General features: G+C 45.1%; 1 protein-coding gene across 1 annotated transcript in view; it reads right to left on the reverse strand.

The window, feature by feature from the left end:
* The window catches only part of LOC139756209 (cilia- and flagella-associated protein 161), a 99,723-nt gene that overhangs the window by 8,165 nt on the left and 75,825 nt on the right, over nt 1-15,733 (reverse strand). The window contains exons 2-5 of the mRNA XM_071675373.1: nt 6,415-6,492; nt 5,843-5,927; nt 5,249-5,393; nt 2,527-2,770 (exon numbers count right to left, since the gene is read on the reverse strand). Coding sequence (XP_071531474.1) covers nt 2,527-2,770; nt 5,249-5,393; nt 5,843-5,927; nt 6,415-6,492 — 552 coding nt within the window. The remainder of the gene's footprint in view (nt 1-2,526; nt 2,771-5,248; nt 5,394-5,842; nt 5,928-6,414; nt 6,493-15,733) is intronic.

Raw genomic sequence — 15,733 nt, forward strand, 5'->3', positions numbered from 1 at the left:
GTTACGGCTCAACCCTCTATGTGCTTTTTATTCACATTCATGTAATCGTCAGTTGGCGGAAGTAGACGTTGTTCTGATTCGATAGTAAAGAAAAAAGAAAAGGCAAGTGATATCATATACTTGACTCATTCCTTCATACGATGCTGTTTTGTATGAGAGAAGATATATGTGCATTTTCGTATTCAGTTGTGTTGATACACCTTAGTGTCATTCAGAGGTTTTCCTTTCGGTTCAGATGGCCGAATCTTGTCCTTTATGGCCGCGGGAATCATAACCTTGAGGTACATTAAAAGGAAACTGGATCGTATTTTCACTGTAAATTTGCTCAGAGATTGCACGGCCTCCTCTGTGTACACGCAGTGTTTTCGATCACTGGGATGGCTCAAATCACATCAAATAGTATTAACCTATATTACTAACTGGGTACACACACACACACACACACACACACACACACACACACACACACACACACACACACACACACACACACACACACACACATTTTTGAGTTTCTTATTTTCCAGTATTTTGGAATATGTATATATTCATAAACTTCTTTGCACATAGAAACACATGCACCAGACAACAGAGAGAGAGAGAGACGCAGTGTTAGCAGTTTGACCAGATCTTTTGTTTTGCATTATTTGTTCATTACTGAAGTGTGTGTGCACGCGTGCGTCTGTGTGTAAGGGTGATGGTAGTGGGTGGCTGGCGTGCGTGTTGTTTGGTCAGACATTACCCGCTGGCCTTATAGACCACCCCCCAGCTGTTGTTGATAACCTACCAATACCAGGTCAGCGGGAAGGTCAGGACTAGGAGGGGGTGACTTCCATCCCTGGGTGATGGGTGGGGCTGTCTGACGCTAGGCTAGCTGGGTGAAGGCCAACGGATTATCTTTACATCACCTGGAATTATTTTGCTGTGTTCATACTCACCAACCCTTCATGCCATTAGTGTTATATTCTGTAGCCATCCGGGTACCTTATTAGTGTTAACGTAGGTTGTGACGGTAGTTTTCCGAGATTTTTTGTCTGTTCTATGTTATATTTCTGGTTTTGTTCTGCTTGTGCCACTCATAGTACTGTTCTCTGTAGCGCTTGATCATTCATGCCTCTTTTAGCTCGTTCTTTTTAACCCCCATCAAAAGTTTAGACAGTTCGATATTACAGTCTAACAAACCACAAACTAATTATGATGCTGTAGACTTCACATCTGTCTTTTAATTATGTTCTCAACATTTTTGACAAATAGGATAGCCATTGTACTTATGATCGCCTTGTTCGTCTTTCGTAATAATTTAGTCGGCTACTGAGTCTACTTTCGTAAATTTTTTTTTCGTAAGGTCGTTGATGCAGGGAACTCGGGCATCTGTGTTTTCTAACTGAATTTCTTTCGTATTGCCTTCCCATCTCACTGATTTTCTTGATATCTTTTCGTTTCTACCAGCACCTACCTAGTGGTGCATCGCTGTTCTAGGTATATATATTCTTAGCATTAGTAAGGCGCCTCGAGTTAGGTATCTTCTTTGATTCTCTTCTGGAAATGAAATCACTCGGAGGAACCTGACTGGAGTTCACCCTTATTTCCTCCCTAATTTAGATTGAGTAAATTTTACACCACCCTGAAATGTTACACCACCTTGCTTCTGATGCTTCGACCTTTGCATGTACTTGAATCATACATCATACGAAGAATATAGACTCGCCCAGCCTCATGAACAGAATCTTCAGGATTCGTATTTGCCATAAGATTCATATTAATAGCCTCAAACATTTGTCCAGTTATCGAGATAGTCAACGTTGAAAATGTTATTTCCTTGTTATTGATACCACCAGAGACATGTTAGGATGTGATCCATCCACGGTAAATGTGGCCTGGTTATTAACACTGCACTGACCTGATTAATGTACAGGTGAGTATAAATGACTACTAATAAGCTTGACTGTCATTGCCTACCCTTGATTAATCATTCAGCACGACGGTAGGACCCTTGTAATGACCCTTTGATATGATCTGGCCCTTTAACTAACCCCTAAAGCCTGGTCATCATATCCAAGGGTCGTAACGTCAGTGTTCAAGGGTCGTACCGCCTTGTTTATGAGGTTCATACTGTATCCTCTTGAAGAGAATTTCATGAATAAGCTTGAATAACCTAGAATGACTTGGATTAACTTTATGCGACATTTTTCGTCTTTTTGATGGAATTTGTTAGCAGTGATTAACCCCCATTGGCTGCGAATGCTTTTGATTAACACTGAATGACAAGTGGATGGTGTGGAGGGTCAAATTGAATAACCTTTTTTAAAAAAGAATGATTTTGAATGATTGTGAATGACCACTGCATGACGTTCAGAAATGAGTAACCTTTAACTGGGGTCCTTGAAAGTCCAGTGCATGCAATGTATGACATGAAAAGGATTGAATTGAATAACCATTTTAACCTTGAGTGACCGTTGAATGACATGAGGAGGGTTGAAGTGAATGACCTTCAACCTTGAAAGACAATGAATAGTCGAGTCTGACCTCTGCTGGTTGTCCTTCGTAGGTGAGCCTCAGAGCTGGTTCGCTGGGCTGGAGACACCAGGCGGAGTGAGCGTTGGACTCCCCCTTCAGGAGGACCTCCTGACGGCGGCTCTCCCGGCCCGAGTGGAGAGCCGTGCCCACAGGAGAGGTCACGTACAGCCGCTCGCCGTTGGCCGCCACGTGCACCAGGTCAAATGGGTCACCGTAGCACATGACGCTTCCGAGAGGGTGAGTTGACCGACGGCTGAGGAGGAAGGGATTATAGTTAATACCTTAGGTACGATGGCACGACCCTTGAGCACTGTATTAGCACGATGGTACGACCCTTGACCACAGCGGTGCGACCCTTGAGCATGACGACCCTCGATCCGACCCTTTATTGTCAGAGCAAAGGCCAGGCCATCATACCCAAGGGTAGTATCGTTGAGCTCAAGGGTCGTATGTGTGTGCTCAAAGGTCTTACCGTGGTGTTGCTGTGTTCAAAGGTCGTAGAGTATTTGTCAAGGACTTAAGTTCTCAAACTCTGTAAAACAGAATCTTCTACAGGACATGACGTTGATCTTCTTAGGGAAAACTTTTGCCCAGGTGCTCAGAAAATTGTGGGAAGCTTTGGAAGATCTGGAGACCAGCTTTGCGGAGAGCGGCAGCTGCTCATCCATACCACTTGACAACAAATACTGCAAATTTGGTGACATTGCGAGTGAGAAGTCACCTTCGGCAAGGCTGTGCTATCGTCACAGGACGTAAAGTAGTACAATATTGTCAAGGACTTCTCGCTCCAAAGGAATCCTGGGATTGCATATCAGTATGGAAATACCAATTAACAAGGAAAATATTTAGCTGTACGGTGGAACCCTGTATTGTTTCCACATTTCTTTAAGGTAAAGACGTCAGTTTGGTGATGTGACCAAAACTGGGGTGTACAGATGAGTTGGCAGGTGTAACAAGCAAAAGAGAGGGTTCTTACGAACATACGGAGCCTTAATGTAGAAAGGAATAACGTTAGGAATGGAAAGGGAATGGCATGCTGATGTGTTGCGTTAAAAGATGTGTAAATACCATGACGTTTTTTTTTTTCTTACTTTCTTGCGTCATTGAGTAATTAATGGACTTGCCAAAGAATTGATCGTTCTTACTATCTTTGTTAAGAGGGATTTGCTTTTCTTGACGTTGACGTAAATTTGATATGTTGGACGAGAGACAGAGACAGGAAGGGGCGTTAGTAATACATGGGTAGAGGGTTTAAATTTTGAACTAGAGGAGGGAAGGTACAGTAACGGAGGAAGTGGGGGAAGGTACAGTAACGGAGGAGGTGGGGGAAGGTACAGTAAGGGAGGGGATGAGGAATGGTACAGTCAGGGAGGCGAGGAGGGAATGTACAGTGAGGGAAGAGAGGAGGGAAAGTACAGTAAGGGAGGAGGGGAAAGTGAGTACAAAAAGGGAGGAGAGGAGGGAAGATACAGCAAGGGAGAAATGGAGGGAAAAACACAGCAAGGGAGGAGAGATGGGGAGATCCAGTAAGGGAGGGGAGGGGGGGGGGACGGTCCCATAGAAAAGAGGACTGGGAAGGTGTTGTAATGGAGGGGATGGTCCTTTAAGGGACGGGAGGAGAGGATGCAGTAAGGGAGAGGAAGAGAGGGTGCAGTGAGGGAGGGGAGGAGAGGAAGGTCGGTCGGGGGTCATGTTTTATTCCCTTACGACACGCCACCACCTGGGTCCAGTTCTCTGGTGACCTGCCCCGCACTCCACCCTGGACGATCCACCTAGACCACCTAACCCGCAGTGTGATGTTGATTGTAGCAGTGTACACGTATGACCTCATATGTTGCTAGCTTAGCATAAGTTGTGAGACCTTTGTGTTCACTGCTTAAAATAAGATAGGAGTCAGTAGTAGAAGAAACCAGACAGACAGATGCCGTGGAACAGACTAAGAACACACAACAGTTAGATACTTGTGGACGGAAAAAGTTAGCCAGACTCTGGAGCACAGACATAAAGACAGACGGCCACCACGCCACACACATACACTGACACATGATCAGGAGAGACAGTCTATTCTTGTCGCCGTACCCACATGCAGGTCAGAAAGGAACAAAATTCATCAGCTAACAGTAGGGAACGTCTGGACCCTTGAGTATGTTAGTCTGCCCCTTGACCAGACAGACAGACCCTCCTGGGCCTCAACTCGAGAGCAAAGCTCAATTAATTTCCCGAAGAATCTCTGTCTTTGGTTGTCACGTTGTTGAAGTGGTCGCTAATTGTCTGTGCTAAAAAAAATTATATCAATTAAAGCTGTTTCAGGAAGTTTACTCAAAGGGAAGTAGGGTGGAAGTGTGGAGGCTAGAAATGATTTAGGAAGGTGCAGAAGGACACAGTAAAAGATGGAAGGGAGGGAAGTGGCAAAATATGGTGGACGATCTCGAAGTCTTGGTGATTGTACCATTGTTGTAGGATTTTAGGGTCCTCGTAGTATAGATTGATATATCAAGTGTTTCAAAATGGAAACAAAACTGACATATTATATTTGTAGCTTGTTATATGGGAAAACCGTCAACCTGCTCTTTGTTTCTGCAGCGGATATGCATTCATTATCACCAAACAGCCAGGCTATATGCAGTGTGAACATGTCCAAAAACATCCTGGAAGAGTCAGGTTTATAAACACCCGACAGCTGGCTGTGTCGGGGAGGAAGAGGAAGTCTGTTTATCGGTCCAGTACTCACGGGAGGATGGTGAAGACGTTCTTGATGATGGGCTGGTGATGGTCGCGGCTGGCGGTGAGGGGCGCCTCGTGGTACTGGTTCCTGAGAAGCGCTTGCCGTGTCGGCGTCACCGACACGGTGCAGGGGAACGGTGGCCGGGGCGCTCCTGCTGGCCCGGCGCCGCAGATGGTAAGAGGAAGAGAGTGTGAGTGAGTGTGAGATTGAGGGTAAGAGTGAGTATTCCAAAGCTTGTATTCATCATACGCAAGGCCCTTTCGTTGTGTTATATGAAATAAAGTCTGGTTGTGTTTCATGGGAGACGTTTGCATGCTCAAAGAATGATGTGGTTTTTGAGCTGTGACCTTACCCTTGTGGGTCGTGATGTGACCTTCGTTAGACGGTACGTTACATTCAAGAGAAGTGACCTGACCCATATGGGTCGTGACCTGACCTTCAAAGTGTCTGAACCCCCTTTATAAAGTGAACCGACCTTCATAACGCTTGACCTGACCTTCAGAAGGCGTGACCTGACTTTTATGATGTGTGACCTGACTTTCATGAGGTGTGACCTGACTTTTATGAATTTGACCTGACCTTCATACGGCGCAGCCTGACCTTTGTGAGGCTGGACGACGGGGACGTGGATGATGACGGAGTCGCCGAAGTGCAGGACTCCATCAGGACACACGGACACATCGGCCTGTGTGGAGGATACTGGATATAGCTCCTGCATCACCGTCATTATCTCCCTTCATCACTTGTATCACTGTCACACCCTCCCTCCCCCCATCACCTGTATCAACATCACTGTACCCACCCATCACCTGCATCATCATCACTGTCCCCCTTCATCATCTGTGTTACCATCATTCTCCCTCTTCATCACCTGTATCATCATCATTGTCTCCCCCCCACCACCATCATTTGCATCACCTTCACTGTCCCCTTTCACCATCTGTATCACCATCACTGTCTCCCCTCTGTCATCTGCATCACCATCACTGTCCCCTTTCATCACCAGTATCTCCATCACTGTCCCCTTTCATCACCAGTATCACCATCACTGTCTCACTCCATCACCTGTGTCGAATCTCCCCCAACCCTCCCCTCCTCATCACCACGTCTCCATTAGTAGCATCATCACCATATCTCTCTCTTTACTACCAGTACCATCACCAGCACCTCACCTCCTCCAGCAGGGCGGCACTCAGTTCCTGGAAGTTCAGCTCCGCATTCCGACTTCTCTCCGCTGACCGTCGCAGCTCCTATGGAGGGGTAGAGAGAGACACACTGTAGAGTCAGTCTAGTGTTATTCATAGCGATGTGTGTATTATTGTGGTACGCGATGGATGGATGATTTTTGTAAGACCTGTGATTATTTGACTGTCATTATTATGGTTTACAATTTAAGTAAAAAAAAAAGATATGAAAACAAGAAAGTCTCCTGACATTGCTTTTCCGCAGTTTTCCGAACCGAGCAAACTAGGCCGGGGTGCCCACCCTCTTGACCTTCCTCAATCTTTTCTTCAGGATGGAAAGTAGCTCGACGTGGCGAAGCTTAGCCTTACTCCTCTGATGTTCTCGAAGGTCGCATATCTGCACCTGATCCTGATTACATTACGACACACGTATTGTTAGGAAAACAGCTGATGCCTGAAGATCTGATGGACATCTGATAGCTAAATAAAGAAGAATATTGTGACTTGATGTTTTGTACGAGACTTGTCCAGACGAGGCTGGTGAACTTGCACGAGAAGTGAAAGCTTTCTGCTTGGGGACTGAACACGCTGGCCAAGATTTAAGCAATTCAGACTGAAAAGTGATCAAGGTTTGCACGAGTATTGTGATAGTTTCCAAAGTAACTGTAGCTCATCTCTTTTCTCTGTGTTAAGGTAATTTTTGTAATAGTCCATCTTAACAGCAGCTCGGTAAATGTCGACCACGGATGACAGACAGCTGTGTACTGCGTAAACTGGACATGATAAAGTAAAGCTAATTATTCATCACAGGTAACTCATTCTGCTTGGTATTCACTATGATTGATACCCTGAGCACGAGGGCACGGTCCATGAGTACATTAGAACCCTTCAACACGATTGTCGGAACCATGAGCACGACGATATGATCTCTGAGCACAATTGTAGAACCCTTTGAGCACGATGGTGCGACTCCTGCGTATAATGGATCGGGTCAGCCAAAAGCCATCTTACGCAAAGGTTTCACCGTCGTCCTGGAAGGATTGATTCACGTTCTTTGAATAACACCAAACTCGCCCAGATCTTAAGTCATATGTGTCGCTAAGTACCTTTGTTTGTGGATATATCCTGGTTTTTCCCTGTATGTCTGTCTCCCTAAGATTCCATAACCGTGGCAAGTCAAAAAGACACTTAGTGAATCGCTTCAAACGTTACTATTAAACAGAGTTGATTATATTTTCAGTGTATGATTAAAAGGTAACAAAAACATGAGTTATCAGCAGCATTGCTTTGGGAAATTGTATGGAATTCCTCCCTAGACTTTACTGTAATGCTTTTCCGTAAAATAATGATAATGATAATAGTAATATTATCATTATTGTTATTATTATTATTTTGGCATCTGTGGCGGTTTCCGGGCTGTGAAATCCCACGTGTCTTGATTTTTCGGTGAATATATGTCCTTTGTACATGAGTTATGGAGAAGCAGGAAAACGACGATTCTTCCTGCCAGCAAATGTCTCATTATCAAAACATGTGCTGGCATTGTCTCGCCGTGGACCCGTCCTTTTAAAACCCTCGATAGATGTCATTTCCCAATCTACTTCATAACCGCCATTGGCTGGTTGGAACGGTAAAACAGTTCATAATTATTCAGACAAATGCTGTTCAGTTGGTGCACGATTAAAAAAAGTGGTTAAAAGCTGCATCATCATGGTCTCCAATGCTCTTGACATTCGTCGCCCCATGTTAGGCAGAAAGTAAAAGTAATTGATGCTTTGCAAGTGGCGGGAGGCTGGGCGGGACACGCTGACTGCCCGGCCGCCGACATCACCTGTGTGTGTGTGTCACTAGCCTGGATTCTCTTAAACCCTCCCGCCTTTCTCTCTCTGGCGAGTGTTATCCCCAGGGTCACATAAAGTGACTATCCCTTCTCAGCATGGCCGTCATCTTCTAGAAGCATTGACCTTAACCCTTTGCAGCTTAGGAATAGGTTTCACATGATTCGAAATTGATTAAGCAGTTCTTAACAAATCCCAACTTTGGTATCCAGACTAGAACGTATTATTACATGTATCAGAAATTTCAAAATCAAGACGAATTCAATTGTTCTTACGCACATTACTGATATTTAAGGATGATACGATCGTTTTCTAATGAAAATATCGAGCATTCGAAGCCTATTAGTTATAAGGTGTTGCGTTTTGGGTTATAACAACAACAGTTCGCTCCGGTATTGTCGTGTGTCCGCGTTCGGTACATTGGCTCGTATTGGGACAGTAGATGTATCATCATCTGTCCGGCACACCCTTGACCACGATTTCCACAACACTGACAAGCGCCAAGGGGAAAAAAGATAAAGGGTAGGAAGTCGTTGGTATAACATCGCAATGCCGCGCATTTTTATTTTCATTTTCCTTTTGCAGTACGTCGCTGTGTATTATTATCTCTGAATCAGCTAGCTGTGAACTGACTCATATCAGCCTAAGCTGTCCAACTTGACCTGATTTGCACTAAGAACTAGATGAGAGAGAGAGAGAGAGAGAGAGAGAGAGAGAGAGAGAGAGAGAGAGAGAGAGAGAGAGAGAGAGAGAGAGAGCATGTTGCCATGACTTGGCAAGTTTGTTAATACTTGAGATGGCAACGCTTTCTCCCTCGACTTTTGGTTATGTTATTCACACACACACACACACACACACACACACACCACTTTCTTGCACTCATGGAAATACAAGAGATAATGTTGATATGAATGCGTGGAAGAGTCCTAAAGGAAATTCAAAATAAGTCTACGTGCAAACGAGAAATGTAGATATAATTATGGAAGTGAAATTATGAATACCTGTTTGTGAGTTTGTGAATTTTAGCGCACTTGAGAGTGAGAGTGCTAGTGGGGGGGGACAAGGAAGCTAGGGCAGTGTGCCGGGAGAGTAGGCTGGTTCCTCCAACCTGTTTACCTAGACCCAGCCTTATCAATATTCTGGTGAGAACCGGTGGGTGACTAGACCAGCTCCGTGTACCGGCACACACACACACACACACACACACACACACACACACACACACACACACAGTTGGGATCAGACATGGTGGGAATAAGACGTGAGAGGGAGGCGTGGGGTCAACTGTATTGAGATATTACAAAAATGAAATAGATAGTTATATTTTTTTTTTGTATGTCTCCCACCCAAAATATGTACAAGAAAACGGAAAGAAAACGCACATAAACATTGTCGCTCGCCATCTCGACCGGCTTGACAAGGTAACCGGCTTGACGAGTATTTTATGTTACAGGAAACATTTTAAATCTGTTGTAAGCGTATGGGAGTTAAGCTAATACCCTCTCTGGTTACGGTAGGGATCGTGGACTCTAGACAGAGAACAGAATAGGGTAACAGAATTAAAAGAAAAAAAAAGCTGTTCACCGTGATAGCGGGCAGAGAATGGCGTTTAAATCATGCAGTGAAATACCTGCATTCTTATCCAGAAACGGTTGTAGGAAGGTTATCGCTCTGTTAACAGTTGTAGGAAGGGTTATGTGCGCTCTTGTTAAGAAAGTGGAGGGTTATTATTTTATAAACAGTTATGTGAAGGTTAAGTGCATTACAGTGATGTTAGGTTATGAATATAATGATAGCTACTACAACGATCATCATATTAACACACCAGCCTCGGGCAGCGTGTGTGCGTGCACGGGTCCAGCCAGCAGGGGCTCGTGGCTGTACCCCGCCCAAGAACAATGGAGCAAGTCACCTGGCAGTTCCCTTCTACACCAGTAATGCCGAAGTGATGTTCTTGTTCCCCAAATAAATTTGATAAGACCAGATGCTAACTCTTGCGGGTCTTCTCTTAGGAAAGCTTGCCCAGGTACGGATTGTGGGAGTGAAACTGGTGCCTTTGGTTACACAATTTATGACTCGTAGTTAGGGTATGGGAACTTCAGAGATGCTCACAATCGTAGTGAGGGTATGGGAACTTCAGAGATGCTCACAATAACAGAGATGGGTTTGGTGGTGTAGATAGAGTGCTGGAAGTGACAGTAGCAGTAATTTAATGTTTAAAGTTTATAATGTGGCGCCGGGAATGGATGAAGGTTAGCAGTTATAAATATGTACATGTGTACATATATATAGGTCTTTGTATGTGTATGCACATGTGGATATGTTGCTATGTAAATGTATATGTGTGTTGTCCATCTGCATAGCGGGCTGCGTTCAGACGCCGGATGAATGTACCGTAGGATGGGGTAACCTGTAGCGATGTACCTTGGAATGGTGGATTCGCGTACATTGGAGCGGTGTATACTAGACTGGTGTACCTTGGAGTGGTGTGCCTTAGTGATGTACCGTGGAAGGATGTAACCTGGAGTAGTGAAGCGAACTCTGGACTCGTGTAAGTTGGAGGAATGTACCGTGGAGGAGTGTACCGTGGAATGGGGTAAACTGGAGTGGGGTCGCGGAGTTTCCCGTATTGCGATGGATGTACTGTGGAGAGGATAAGCCGTGGAATTATGTCTCCTGATGTGATATACCGTGAAGTGGTGGAACAGTGTGGTGTACCTAATAGTAGGGGGCTTTGATTTAGCAGTGTGCGCTGGTGTGGTATACCGTACAGTGGTGTAACGTGGAGTAGTGTACAGTGTGCTGTACCTTAAGAGTGGTTTACTGTGGTGTACCGTAATGTGGAGTACCTTGGATTTACCGTGATGGTGTATCCTGGAGATGTATACCATACGCTGGTAAACCCTGGAATTGCTTCATCACAGTTTATTCATGAGAATCTCTCTCCATTTAGTTTTTCTGGGCTTTTTCCATTTTCAGGTTAAGAGCCAAACAACCCTACAAGCCAGCTGAAAATATAGCCCTCACCACGGGCCATTTGTTTCACGGTTTATTGCCTTTGTTGTATTCATCCCTGGAGCGCGGTGTATCCATCACCCCGCTCCAACCCATACCGTCCAGCGTTCGCATGTGCACGATCCTCATGCATATGGAACGCTACAGTGGAACGGTGAGTCGTTCTCAGTATCGATATTAAAAGAAGGGCGTCTTCCAGGTTATGGAGGTATTTGTTATGTATCAGCTGCCACGCCATTGTCGTGAATCACATTATGTCCTTTCCCTTTGCTAAGACAATCGTAGCTTCCGTTTTCTCGACACCGTATTTATTACTTACCCCTTCTACGATCGTCAGTTTCAGAGAGGGGGGAAAAAATTGACGCCTGGGGTAAACCATTATGATATTTGTCTGTAAATGGAGTTACTGGGTTTGGGTGTCTGCCAGCTGGCAGGTACCCCAGTACCTCCACATGTCTCCAGGAGGAGCCACCCGAACACCATGCACAGAGAACCACCTGGACACACGGGTCTGGGTAGAACCAGCTGGATACGCACCATTCTGGAAGAACCAGCTGGACACGCGTGTCCAGGCAGGTGGTCGAGGCTCTTGCTGTATAATAATGGGCTATAAAAAGCTGCTGGATGGCGACCTTGTTGTCCTTCTTGAGCATTGTGTTGTGGAGGCTGGGAGACGGTCGGAGGTGGGGGCACTGAGAGGGACAGTGATGTAGCGCGGAGAGGGAGAGTGAGGAAGTGTAGAGAGGGAGAGTGAGGAAGTGTAGAGAGGGAAAGTGATGGAGTGTAGAGAGGGGCAGTAAGGAAATGTAGAAAGGGAGAGTGAGGAAATGTGCGGAGAGGGAGAGAGACGAAGCGTATAAGGAGTAGAGAGAGAGAGAGAGAGAGAGAGAGAGAGAGAGAGAGAGAGAGAGAGAGAGAGAGAGAGAGAGAGAGAGAGAGAGTAAAGAGGGAGCATGAAGTCGTTTATAAAAGGTGTATGTATTGTGCTTTTAATCCCGATTTTGTACCGTACTGGGAGGGAGTTTTACACTCTCGGGACCTCATCTCCTGAGCAATGTCAGCTCTCGTATAACCCCTGAACGTCTGTATGCTGCATGCACTTACCACATCGTCTTTTACTTTATTCCATTCGTCCACCACTCTCATACAATAAAAGTACTTCTTTCCATCTTTTTTATATTTTTTCCCCTAAATTTCATGTTATAACCTTTTGGATACTAGATTCGAAGAACTGCTCACCCTGTGTGTTTGTGATTTACGCCCACAAAGACAGTTATTTCTTGGTAAACGTTGCGTCGTGCAGCATGGCTAATGGCCTAGCCCTGACAATAGATAATGATAGACATGGAAGGAATATTAGTGGCAAGAACAGCTTTGGTACAGGTGGTGGTGGCCACACTGCCCGGTACCTGGCCAATGTGGCCACCGTAAGATTCTCACGTCACATCAGTCACCAACCGGTCGTTCTGAAGGTTAACTAATTAGTTTACTAGTTTTAATTGACTCTCTTTTTTTTTCCCCCCTAGCTTGGCACTAATAGATCTGGTCCGCCACTCAACTACCGTCGAACAGCTAACATAAGTTTGTTTTTACGAGAATACTTCCGTATCTTGCATGGAATGTTAACCTTCTTACATCAAACAGGATATATATATATATATATATATATATATATATATATATATATATATATATATATATATATATATATATATATATATATATGTATCATGCAAAGAGAAGGACATATGTAACACATTATGGAGTATAACTGAGAGAATTGCCCGTAAGCTTTACTTAGTCAGAACTTTTATGATAATCTAATTTTAGCTTTACCTAGTTGAAAATTGTATGATGATTTCTTATCTTTACCTCGTCAGAAATTATGTGATAACCTAATTTTAGCTCTAACTGGTTAAAATAACTTCGTTTCCAATTTCGTATTGAACCCCGTAGGCGACACCAGGTGAACCAGTTTTTTCCGGCTAGGTAGTTACGGTACCTGCCTACACCTGGACGATGACTACACTTCATATGGTGCCTTGCGGTTAACCAGATGAGGGACAGCACAGACGCGTGTCCCACGTTGGCTGGCCGACGTGATGTGTTGAGCATCCCACGGTAATGTATGGTGTTTTTTATGACTGTTTTTTTTCACGAAAATATGCCGAAGGTTTACCGTTGGATGAGTGAGCATGAGTTACTGATTGTACTTGTGGTAGGCAAGGATGTGTTCGTGGCGTATGTCAGAAAGGCTCTCTCTCTCTCTCTCTCTCTCTCTCTCTCTCTCTCTCTCTCTCTCTCTCTCTCTCTCTCTCTCTCTCTCTCTCTCTCTCTCCACCGCGAGTGAAAAGTCACCTTTGGACAGATGGGATCAGAGTCTCGGCGAAGACCTTTTCAATCTTAAGGAGTCCGTCATTTCCCTGCTCTTGCGTAGAGTGCGTCTTCGAAGCTGCAGGAACCCCATGAAAGGGGTGGTAGTGTTTGTTTACATAGCTGTTGGACAACACACAAGTGTTCATATCACTGCGAGTCACACAAACTCTCTCCTTGTATGCACAAATACGTATTAACAAGTAAAGTAACAATGACAGGGGTCGCTGCCAGGTACAAAAACACAGGAGGGAACACATGACAAATACCACACGTGAGTAAGGCATCCTTGAGGATCAGAACATAGCTAGGCTACATAGATTCAAACAGAGCAGTTTAGGTATTCTCGGGTGTGCTGTAGTGTATGAGTTTTGTTGACTGTTGAAGATATTAATGGTGTGCGATGTAAATGAGTTTATGTTATTACCATCCTTTTTGGTTTCAACCTAAGCTTAGGTGGTAGAAGAAGGCGTTCATCCAAGTTGATGTGTTTGAGGTTAGTTTGATTTGGGAACTCCGAGCATTCCTCTCCCCTCCCCTCTCACATAAATACACGGCCTCGTAACCCAGGCGTGAGATCCTGCATAAAAGAAGGATTAACAGACCACACACAACACGAAAAATTCTTACCCCTGACACACATCATACTCACAAGTCACAAACAAACACCACGCCCACACCTTGCTTGCCGCCGCACCCAGAAGGACGCCACACCCAAGGCTATGGAGCAGTTAAAAGCGTAGGCGACAGTGCATAAAGCAGGGTGGGTCGTGATAGGTCGAAGGGCGATGGGCACAAGGTAAACAAACCGAGAAGGGAGCTGCCAATCCTGGTCATGCATGACTCGTGCGTACACCAAGGTGGGTCACTCGTCACCTCCCATATTAATACAGCCTCTTTTCTTTACTGCTTGATTGTGTGGGGCTTTAATGATGAATGGTGGTAGAGTCTGGTCATTCCCTTGAGCAAGGCAGTACAACCACCCCTTCAGCACGACGGTACGACCCAAAAGGTTCACGTCAAAGTCCAGGCCATCACCCTACTCAGGTTTCGTACCGTCGTGCAGTAGGGTTATATCGTCGTGCTCGAGTCTTAAGACAGGACACGTAACACGACTCAACGCAGTGTCTGTGGTCCGATGTCTCGGTAACCATTGGATATATGTAGCGACAGGTGGTCGTGTGGGTGATACAGTCAGATTAATATCATTCCGGTTAACCACTGTTTAGTATTCCTAACGAGTAAAAAAATGTGATGGAGAAAGTCTAGTGGATCTTATTATCATTTTTTTAATTAGTATGGTTCTCAATTAAGTGTGGTGACAACACTAGCCTTTTGCTATCACCTAGACATTCCATGCTAACGCCTGTTAGTTGTGAAAATGTCATAGTGGTAAGCTAGATTAAGCTACCGAGGTTAGGTACTAAGCTTTACCATGCTCGGCATGGCTATTAAGCTGTGCTAGGTATGGTATATTTAGGTAAGATATCGTTTTAGACTGACATTATTACTTCTAGCATTTTTTTCTGACGCTTCTTTCTTTCCTAAACGCTGGTATTGTACTAATTCAGTAGGCTATCTCGGGTGGACGCGGTCCGTCCCTCTCCTCTGACGGACGTGTGTGCGTCCTTGCGACAGATACCTTAGGCCGGGACTACAGTTTTTACCTGGCATCGGGCCGAACAGGGGAGGAAAAATTGCTCCTCTGCGTGGGGCCGAGTCCTGCTATGGCGGCTTCCTTGACTACCGGTCGGACGTTCTGGCTAGACCGAGGACGAGGCGGGGCGCCGCCCCGGGCGTTGGGTAACATGATGCCTCAGATATTCCAAGACTTCCTGCTGGCTGCATCAGGGTTACACCAGAGTACGCTGCTGCATAGAGTCGGCAGGTACATGATGATACAAGATTTTTCGGTGCATTGTGTTAGTGATACTGGATGGTGGATGGTGCGATTCTACGTCGTGGATGAAGTTGCACCGAAGGTACTCTGTTGCGTTTCACGAAGGGGATACCAGCAGGTGAGGGGGAACATGCCTAAAGTGAGTTAGGATACAGCCTGTACAACAGAGGCAAACAGAGAC

This window comes from Panulirus ornatus, chromosome 21 (genome assembly GCF_036320965.1).
Source record: "Panulirus ornatus isolate Po-2019 chromosome 21, ASM3632096v1, whole genome shotgun sequence".
Taxonomy (NCBI): domain Eukaryota; kingdom Metazoa; phylum Arthropoda; class Malacostraca; order Decapoda; family Palinuridae; genus Panulirus; species Panulirus ornatus.